The 10,841-nt window shown below is 34.3% G+C and overlaps 1 protein-coding gene across 1 annotated transcript; it reads right to left on the reverse strand.

The window, feature by feature from the left end:
- Window positions 1-1,373: 1,373 nt before the first annotated feature.
- LOC144996996 (F-box/RNI-like superfamily protein) lies at window positions 1,374-5,880 on the reverse strand. Its single transcript, XM_078956809.1, has 8 exons — window positions 5,516-5,880; window positions 4,213-4,458; window positions 3,416-3,822; window positions 3,052-3,237; window positions 2,509-2,701; window positions 2,294-2,370; window positions 2,003-2,156; window positions 1,374-1,895 (listed from the first exon to the last, which is right to left on the reverse strand). The coding sequence occupies exons 1-8, from the start codon at window positions 5,780-5,782 to the stop codon at window positions 1,599-1,601; spliced, it is 1,827 nt and encodes a 608-aa protein (XP_078812935.1). The 5' UTR covers window positions 5,783-5,880; the 3' UTR covers window positions 1,374-1,598.
- Window positions 5,881-10,841: the final 4,961 nt, after the last annotated feature.

A 10,841-nucleotide genomic window follows, 5' to 3' on the forward strand; every position in this document is an offset into this window, starting at 1 on the left:
ATCATAGGTAATAAATAACAAATTTGGTTACTTCTACCACCGGAAGACCTATTGTTACAAGAACGATTTTCTCATGGAAATCGATTAATGCCACTTTTCATAACATGATTAACAACAAACAGGTATATTGTGTTAGGAGGCATATTACTAATGAAACTAATACAATATTTGACATCACCATTATCAATAATCTACATAACTACGTTTAATCTACATATTTGATTAGTATGTAACCACAGCGTTGAAGCAACCAACGTAATAAACCAAGAAGAGTTGATATCACTGGTTAAATCTAGACAAAAACATGTGTAGTTTGAAGCAATATATTTATCTATCAATTCCCTGTTGTTGCCCTCCACTAGAAACACGTACTCTAAAATATTGATTATACGAACTCATTTTTTTAGTACCATAAATGTAAATCTGGAATGAAATTTTCAATTCGGAATGTACAAGTATTAGATTCCGAACCTCATACCTTGTGAACCACCGGAGTGTTGCATTCCATAGTTGGTGGTCATTGTGCAAATACTAAAAAAAATGTTCATATTTATATAAACACTACGTATATTTGTCTGTTTACTCGATTTCTATATTTATAAAAGCAATGACAAATTCTATTTTGACCTCTACTAAGAAAGTTAAATCCTCGGCCACACCCTTTTTTAGCCCATTATACAAGGCATTCATTTCTTCACCACATCTAAATAAACGCATCTTCTCTATGTGAGTAGATTTAAACAAAAGGACGTTTTGAGCTTGAATTCCACTTCACATGTAAATTTGCGATTTTAGGCGAGTAGCAACATCCTCACTTTTTAATATGATCTTTTAAACCTCTTCCAAAGATAAACAAACTTAAGGTGTTTTGTAGGGGGCGTTGAAACCGATTATCAGACTATGGAGTTCCTAATAATTATTATTAGAAAAAATTGAATTTCAGAGAGAACTTTAAAGTCCCTAATATCTTGAAATGCCTGCTCATTTATCTTACATGGTATTAAACTTTTAAACAGGAAATAGTTACTTGGCAAAGAAAACCCGGCGGAATGGAAATATCTTTATAAAATGAAAGGCTTTTATCGACAGGAACACGGTATAATAGTTGATTTGCAAAAGAAAAAAAATGGTCAAATTATAGTGTCTTTTATACACATTGCTCGATTTTTTTTTATCAGTTGGGTCACCGAGTATTTAGAAATCAAATAATGAAGCCTTGGACACTCAATTTGCTTACAAGTTCAACAAATAATACGAATGCCTTTTCCTGACCATAAAAAATAAGCCCAGAAAACTTGTCCAACTAGTACTATCAAGCCGAGTCCTATCCTATCTTCTTATCCAATTGAATATAACAACCAAAGCCATACAGATATCAGACAATACGAATAATAAATCATACATGTAAAAACAAATACACTGGGATCACCTTATTACAACACACTAGACAAAAATACGAAATAAAATGGCAACACTCTTCCAACTACTTAACATATACTCCATGTATGTAAATAAACAGTCTGAAAAAAAAAAAAAAAAAAAAAAAGAACAGAGAAGGTATACATGTAAAAGCGGTCAAACATGAGTACCTGCCCGAACTAGAGATCAACACAAAGATAGGAGATGACGGAGCCTGCCCGCCTTTGAGTGCGGTCGCTGACCTTTGCCTTCTCGATTAGAACCTTTTTCATATTGGTGCAGGTGGAAATTACGGTTGCGACCCCGGCTGCAGTGATACCCGGGCAGTATACCATGTGGCAGGATTCAAGGAGTTTGCACCTTTTGACAAGATGGGAGAGACCCACATCCGTAATTTGACGACAATGTGAGAGGACTATATCTTTTAGTAAAGGGCACCCTTCACCTACCTCCGCCAAAGCCATGTCACGCAAATTCTGTTCAGATATAATTAGTTACGTTAAGTTTAATAATTAAAATTAATTAATATATACGGAAAAATGAGATGAAGGAGACAAGGGCAAGATAGTCATTTTGATGTGACCTGAAGAACGCTGACATCCAGATAACTTAGTTGAGGGCAACCTCTGGCAATTGCTATTATTCCATTGTCTCCAATTTGGTGGCACCCACTGACATTTAAGTGGCGTAAAGAGGGGCAGCCTTTCCCAATAGCAACCAAAGCTTCATCTCCTACCCTGCCAGTTTACATATGTTAAAGGCAAGAAATAGCAATGTGCTTTCATTTATTTGTTGATTATATTTTCACTGTTATAACTAGGTAGAGTGAAAAAATGAAAGCAGGTTGTTGTAACAGAAATTGTAAAAAATTTACCTATCGCAAAACCGAATGCTGAGATCTGTAAGGTATTTACAGTTTTCACCAACAGCTATAATTCCTTTGCTCCCAACCTACGAAAAAAGTCACACACACACACACACATATATTAATGATAGTACAATATTGTAGTAACTGGATTTCTCAAAAAGTCAGAAGGGCTTAATAAGCAAAAACATAATGAAATTTTTTAAAGAAAAAATGCAAAATACCTCGTAACATCTGCGTATATGAAGCCTTTTCAAATTCCTACATCCCATAGCTATACTGTATATGGCCTCATCCCCAATGATTGAGCAATCCACCAAGTGAAGAGCTTCCAAATACTTGCATCCTTTTCCAACCTCAGATAAGGCTTCATCTCCTACTTTTTGACAATATAGCAAAGCTAACTCTGTAAGACGCCTGCAAATGTATTTGTACAGATTAAAATGCAAGAAATAACATTGTACTTTCGTTTCTATCTATTAAAGCATTAATTACACTTCCATTTTTTTTCTTACTAAAAATTCTAGGATTTCAGTTGTGTTTCTTACTTGGGATGGGGAAAGTTTTCTAGGGCTAGATTTGATGATAAGGATGAGGAGGGCATTTATGTCATTTGATGTGCACATGATAGATCCATAATCAATAAGGAAGAGGAAAAGAGGGTGACACAAGTAATGACTCTTAAATATAACAGAGGAAAAGAGAGAAAACTAATATTGTGTCCTCTTACTGTTGGGGGTATTATTGTCATTGTTCACAAAACTTACATGCAAGATCTTCCAATGCTTTCAAGTCCATATGTGCCAATATTGTGGCAACCATTAACTTCAAGATGTGCAAGCTCAAGGCAACCAGCTGCAACTGCTTCTAATCCCTTGTCACTCAGGAAATAGCAATCACTAAGCATCAGACTCTTTAACTTTTTACATCCTTTCCCAATGGCACAAAGACTCCTAATAAGACAATAAATACACATACATGATTACAACACCTAAAATATTCAACTTCAAGTGGAACAATAAGTGTATAACTACAAATTATCAAAACAGAATTAAAACTAGCTCAAATTCTTTAAGATAGGACATTTATAAAAACAAGATATGATATGAATATATAAATAGAGAAACTAACTTATCAGTAAATCTCTGGAAACTGTAGAGAGCCAAAGACTCCAGTGACAAACAAAAGACACCAACAGCAGTTAAAGCCTCATCTGTGACATTAATGCATTGAAGACTCAGATTCTTCAAAAGAGAACACCCTTTTGCAACAGCAAGGACTCCTTTGTTGTGAACAAACTCAGAGTCTAAAGATAATGTCTCAAGGGAACTGCAATGAGATCCAACAGCTTCTAATGAAATGTCTGTTATTTTAGCACATGCAGCAACACCAAGCCATTTCAGAGTATTCCCACATCCTAAGGCTAACTCAACCAAACCAGTGTCTGTTAAACCTTCACAAAATCTTAAATTTAGAATTTCTAGTTGTCTGCAACACTTGCCAATAGCCACCAGACCTTGATCTCCAACATAGCAACCCTTTCAAAACAAATAAATAAATAAAAGTCACATTAGATTTCTGTTTCTTTTTTTAACCCAAGATCTTTTCCAAGAAAGTACATTTAGCAATAGCATAGTCTACTTCCATTTCTTTCTATTACAACATTCTACTTAAAATGCTATGTATAGGTACAACATTGCCATAATTGGGTAGATTTCTCAAAGTACAATTTTTCAATAGGAAGAAACGAAAGTGGGAGATTTAATAAACACACAATTTATTCCAAGAAAGTACATTTAGGGACAGATGCTGTATAGAGTTTATAAAGTCACATGTTTTTTAACATGATACTCATTAAGGACTCAAATTCAGACATAAAAACTCAACCAAAGTGATTCTCATACTTCACAGTGAAAAGAGATATTTACCTGTAAATCTAAAGATTTTAAAAATCTACACTTCTCAGCTACAGATCTGAGGCCTGCACTTGTGGCATTTGAGCACCATATGAGGCTCAGTTTCTCAAGTTTCATAAATCCATCTGCAACAGCTGTCAAACCAGCATCTGATATACAATATGAATCTGATTCACTACCTCCAGGCTCACTTCTCTCAGATACAAAATGAAGCCTGAGCCATGAAAGAGCCGAGTGACTAGGATTGCGCCTTCTTCCCTGATTTCATTAGTCATAAATTACTATTAATGACTCGATTCTCTATGAGTTTGGAAACTCATCATAAAAAATGAAGGGTAACTTACAAAGATAACATGTATCTAAATATTCCAAATAGGTGCTTTTTGGAACAGAAATGTATGCTAGACTCTCTTGATGCAAAGGAACTAGTATATATCAGATAAATTTTTCCTCATCGATTCATTAAGTAATAGGGGACATTCAATTGTTAGTTATGAATGGCAAAATTAAGTAATTTGTTGCCTAAAATGGAAAAACATGGATGGTTTGGTTGGTTGCTTCAACAAGCTATTTTTTGCCCTTATATCATCCATTATCACCCAACTACAATTCTATGGTTTTTGACATTATTGTCAATTAACTGTCGATTTCAGTACATATTTTAATAAGCCATCAACAAATCTCAGATGGAAGGAAAAAAAAACTAAGTAATACACATCTTTCTTGTTCACTTAAACACTTTTGGTGAACACATACACAACCGTATGTAACTTCTTGTTTATCTGCCATATAAAGTCACAAGTAAGTAAGTAACCGAGTAAGAGAGAAACATTTCTTAATGCAGAATTGAGTTTATTCCGATCTCAATCACCTCCAAGACAATGTAATTTAAAGCAAGAAAGACATGGTTTGTTCAATAATACGGATCTGGGGCTGTTAGACCTGATTAAGTAAGACTAAGATGCAATATGTAATTAATTGTTATGTATCGTTTTAAAAGATTATTACTCCTAATCTGCTTGTTCCAAAACGAAGAGAAAAAAAATAATAATAAGATCTTCAATAATTCTCCTAACAGGTTTAAACTGTTTCAACATCCACTCTTCGGTGTGTAGGAATTCAACTTATATCACACCATTTTAGTGTATGAAAAACTATAACATAAGCCGATGGAGATTACTTCTTTTTTTCATATAGACAAACCCAATCTCACTACACGCTTATGCCGGAATCTCGATACACCAAAATCAATATTTTGACCTAACATATAGATAATAACCTAAAAAGCAGATCAATTTAGGGAAAGAGAACTCACGAAATCGACGGGGAGAGAGACAGAGAGGCGTTCGTCGATGTAAACGTTGGTGACATTAGGAAAACGACGAGCGAGAAGGTCAACGAGTGCATCAGGGCTACCGGAGGCACCGATTCGGATCGTGTCGCGGCTGAAGCGCTCGAGGGTCAACCAACGCCGGCAGACGAGAGAGCACGCATCCCGGCTCGACTTCGAATCGAGGTTGCGGAAGATCTCCAGGATCAACTCATCTGGTAACACTGAATTTATCCAATCGTGCCCCCTCATTGTATTCAGAGAGAGAGAGAGAGAGAGAGAGAGAGAGTGAAGATGGATTGGGACTACGGAACTTTTGGGGTCACTCGGTGGATTGGCGATTGACTACGGAGGGTGGTCTTCACCTGATAACTTATTTTTTAATTTATTTTTTTTTGTAAAAACGAACCATTTTATAATTCTCGACTTTGTTTCATTGTCTTGTAATGTTACTGTTATCTTTAGAAAAATTAAATTGCTTCTATCTCATCATCTAATTTAATTCCATATCCTTAACACCCCGTTCCCGAGTTCAATTTAAAGAGAGAAAAGAAAGGAAATTGGTGGAAGTGGGAGGAAAGTAAGAGAAATTGGTGTTTCCGAGTTTCATTAAAGGAGGAAAGTGGAAGGAAATGGAGGGATCACTTTCCCTCCTAACTTTCCTTCCGATTTGGAAGGATTTGGAGAGAAAGAACAAAATGCTTAACTTTCCTTCCATTTCTTTTCAACTCGGGAACACAAAACACAAATTTCTTTTCCTTTCTCTTCTCTTCTTTTCTCTCCTTACTTTCTTTTCTCTTCTCTTCTTTTCTCTGCTACAACTCGGGAACGGGGTGTAAAATACTCTTGATAATTAAAAAAGAAAAGACATAATCTTTTCCTTTTTCATCGACCCTTCTAATCTTCATTCAAAATCCTCCATCGCTATCACCTAAAGAAGTTGTTATATGATTTATGATTGTCAGTATGCCGGTGTGCGAAATCTTTGAAAATTGTAAAATTGAGTGAAATGTTAGCAGACGCGGAACTAGTTATCTTTAGAAAAATTAAATTGTTTCTATCTCATCATCTAATTTAATTCCATATCCTTAAAATGCCCTTGATAATTAAAAAAGAAAAGACATAATCTCTTCCTTTTTCATCGACCCTTCTAATCTTCATTCAAAATCCTCCATCGCTATCACCTAAAGAAGTTGTTGTTATATGATTTATGGTTGTCAGTATGCCGGTGTGCGAAATCTTTGAAAATTGTAAAATTGAGTGAAATGTTAGCAGACGCGGAACTAGTTATCTTTAGAAAAATTAAATTGCTTCTATCTCATCTAATTTAATTCCATATCCTTAAAATACCCTTGATAATTAAAAAAGAAAAGACATAATCTCTTCCTTTTTCATCGACCCTTCTAATCTTCATTCAAAATCCTCCATCGCTATCACCTAAAGAAGTTGTTGTTATATGATTTATGGTTGTCAGTATACCGGTGTGCGAAATCTTTGAAAATTGTAAAATTGAGTGAAATGTTAGCAGACGCGGAACTAGTTACTCCTAAGTAAATTTGTGCAACTCAAGAGCAAGGTATGATTATTCAACGGATGACTTGGTTTGATTTTGTTCAAATCGAAGATTAACGTATGATGAACTGGTTTAATTTGTTTAAATTGTAGAAATTATGTTAGTGATTCTTGTTGTTATAAGTTCTTTATTACTCTTTCATTTTGGGTAATTGAACTTCTAGTTAGTTTCAAGTAATTTTATAGGCATTGTCATTGTTGTTTAAATTTTTTATGAACATCAAGTGTTCGATGAAATACTGCAATGAAAAAACCTCCACAAATATTGAGTTCCTTATATAAGTTGAGTTTCTTAATGTTTTTGTATTGCCTTGTATAACTTGGTTCTTGAAGAACTTTATTTCCCCCATAATATTCAAAAACTTGAGTGTTTGGTTGTTGAGAATATTTCTTGGATCTTATATTTTTGTGATGAAATTACCCTTAGGGGTAACCATCAAATGGTTTTCTAATGATGCTATTGGGTTATGTATTCATATCCCATTTTACATATTGCTTTTATATGTTGTGTTTAGACTGAAACAAGAAGTAGATTATCCCCAAGTTTCATTAACCAAGACCTTGCCTTGTTTTCAACGGTTTCTACTCGTCAATTTTTTCATTTATGATATGATAATGGGTCCCATTTTCTTTATTGAAATCAAGAATGGACTTGAAATGTGGTATAGAACCATGATTATTATTAGATCTTGTAGTTTCATGAAAAAAAAAAAAGTTTATCAAGACTCACGATTAATTTTGTTAAATAGTATCATAAATTGATAAATATAGTATTTTTAGGTTAATTCCGCATTCAATGGGAAACTTAATATGTTGCATAAAACACTCCAACACATAAAATCATCCCTTAAGATCGAGGAAGCGCTTGTAAATATTGGTCTCCTAGCTACTGTAAGTATTCAATATTCTCTCTTTCTATCTTGCTCTCTTTTGCTTTTGGGGGAAATCTTTAGAAAAATCTGTATATTCTAGGCTTTATTTTGTCTTTTTCTGTTAAAAAATGGCTTTATAGTTAATAAGCCCAGAATATAATAACTTTTCTGGAACTTTCCATTTTTTAATCCTAAAACAATTTTTTTCACACAAGGATTGTTTATTAATGTAGTCAAGGCTAGAAGAACACACACTAGAAGATTTTGTAAAGTTCCATAATTTTATTAGATATGGTTTTATACAGGTTGAAAATAAAGACTTCCATCTGTTACTAATGATTCAACCTTTTTGTACAGGTTCGAAATGTTAAAGTTCTAAGTTGTTACTATGCACATGGTGAAGCATATTGTACTTGTTCAAACACTAAAAAGGGTCTCATGCACTCTCGTCAATTCAAGATTAAAGATAAAAAAAAAACAAGAATTTCAAGATTCTTTCTTGGTTTCTACAATGGTGATTAGGTTTTCACAAGGAGTAGAAGTAGATGAAGAGGCACCTCTAATGGCAACTTCAAGGTTTTCTTATATTGCACGTTCACTGCTTAATAAACGAGATGTAGTTATATGAAAAATGTATTTTTTTTTTTGATCTTTTAGAATGTACTTATATGAAAATCGCTTCACATAACATTGTAGTTTATTTTTGTAAATACTTTACATGAGTTGTATTTTTCCACCTAGAATCACATGTCCATTAGTTTGATTTGTAAGTCCTCAAAATCGTTTGACGTATCAATCCGATCCACTTGATGATGCGGAATCCTAATCAAGTGGATGATGCAAGATCAAAATGGAGAAGAAAAAGAAGAACTACAAGATAAATCTTCAATGTATTGATGATATGAATGATGATCCAACATAGATTCACACACACACACACACAAGTTATCTCTTACTTTCTTTCTCTAGAACACAATTATGGCAATGATAGCTCCTCCATTGACCGAAAACATTCCCTCATTGGTTTAGTCTCTTAAAACATGCATGTTCCACCCTATTTATACATATGGACTAAATCCCAAGAATCAAACCCAATATCTAGACCGAAATCACATGATTTTTCGGTCCAAGCTACAACTAAACCCAAGATGGTTTTCGGTCATAGACCGAAAACTACAAATGCCTAGAAAAGAAAAGTATAAACCAAATTTTAGACCCAACAATCCCCCCTTGGTTTATAACTTTCTTTTCTTGTCAATATTCAATATGTGCTTGGCTTCAGCGTTAATCTTCGATTTCTTCACAACTTCAAGATGAACATATGAATCTTCTATATGAATGACTTCATCTTGAACTATTGGGATTTTCTTCAAAAATTTTGCTTTGAACGCACGTTGGGTGATGAGGCTTCTTGTAAGGATTCTTGAAAATAAGCACTTTCAGTTTGAGAATCTTCAGAGAGACCAACATAGAGATCGATTCTTCTTGATCACTTCAGCAAGTTCATAGATAGCAGCAAATTGATTGAGGAGGCTTCAATGCAATTCGTCACATAATCTTCAAGTACAGCTTCACCTTGCTTCTAGGGTTAAAAGATTGTATCTTGAAAAGATAATCTTCATTTCTTGTTCCTTCAAATGAGGATTCTTCAATGATCACTTGGTTCAGAAAGTTCCGATACAATCTCCTTAAGTATCTTCTTCCTTTGAGTTCGTTCTTTAAGACAAATAAAATTTTAAGATAAAAACAAAACTAAAAGAAAACTTTGCAGACAATGTTTTTGGATTTTTCATATTTTCTGAAAAAACTAAAATAGAAACAAAAATATTTTTGGATTTTTGATTTTTCTGAAAAATAAATAAAACAGAAATATCACTATTTTTGGATTTTTAATTTTTCTCCCCCTAAATTTGTGCATACAGAAAAACTATGAACAAATTAAAAAAAAACGAAGTATTTGGGATTAAAGTTGTCAAGCAATTCAATATCGTTTATCTGCACACGCCTCCATGTTTAGATCTGGTCAATCATTAGTATTGTGGTCCACTTAAGCACAAAGGATATGGACAAATTTGACAGATTATAAGTAACCAGACATTGCACCTATATTCCTAAATGGACCATTTAGCTAACGACGACCAAAGATATTGTTGTCCACTTAAATTCAACAGCGAGATCTACAGACAACCTTTTAAGTAGTTCAATTTTAGGTCTACTAGAACGTGTTCCCCACTTCCCGACATACCCCAGTAATCAAGAACTTCCAAAGAATACCTTAATTTAGGTGAGTATTCAATCATTAAGAGAGAAGATAGATATAGAAATGCATATGTTGTATCCCAGACGGATGTCTTCCAATCACGCAGAGGGAACAACATATGACTAACATAGATAGAGGGTTAGAGAGATAGTAGGGTGCATAGGTTGTGTCCTAGGTTGAGTTAATTGGTCTTTGGAACCCAGACTATTTTGAAAATAGGTTGACCTTTGTCATCTACGCAAGGTAGTCTCTCTCATGGCATATCCTGCTTATTACAAACAAAAGATGAAGAAATGTTGGAGTCATTAAAAGATTTGAGAGTATGAACCTTTGGTACCCATTTGTAGTCAGATTTAACCCATTTCTTATTTGTTAGGATGGATTCCTTGTCACTTGCTTTTGAACTTGAAGTCAGCCGCCGAGATGACTTTGACCTAACTGGTCTTGGTTTCACTAGAGTATCTCTTGAATTGGACTTCTTGGCAGACATTCCCTTCTTGTTCTTGGGAGTTTGATTCTTGCCCTTCTTGGCATTCCAGTCGCCATTGCTTGATTGTGACCTCAAAGGGTTTCTTTTGGAAAATCTTCCTTTTGGCATGTTATGCCA

Source organism: Lactuca saligna, chromosome 5 (genome assembly GCF_052625555.1).
Source record: "Lactuca saligna cultivar CGN05327 chromosome 5, ASM5262555v1, whole genome shotgun sequence".
Lineage (NCBI taxonomy): Eukaryota > Viridiplantae > Streptophyta > Magnoliopsida > Asterales > Asteraceae > Lactuca > Lactuca saligna.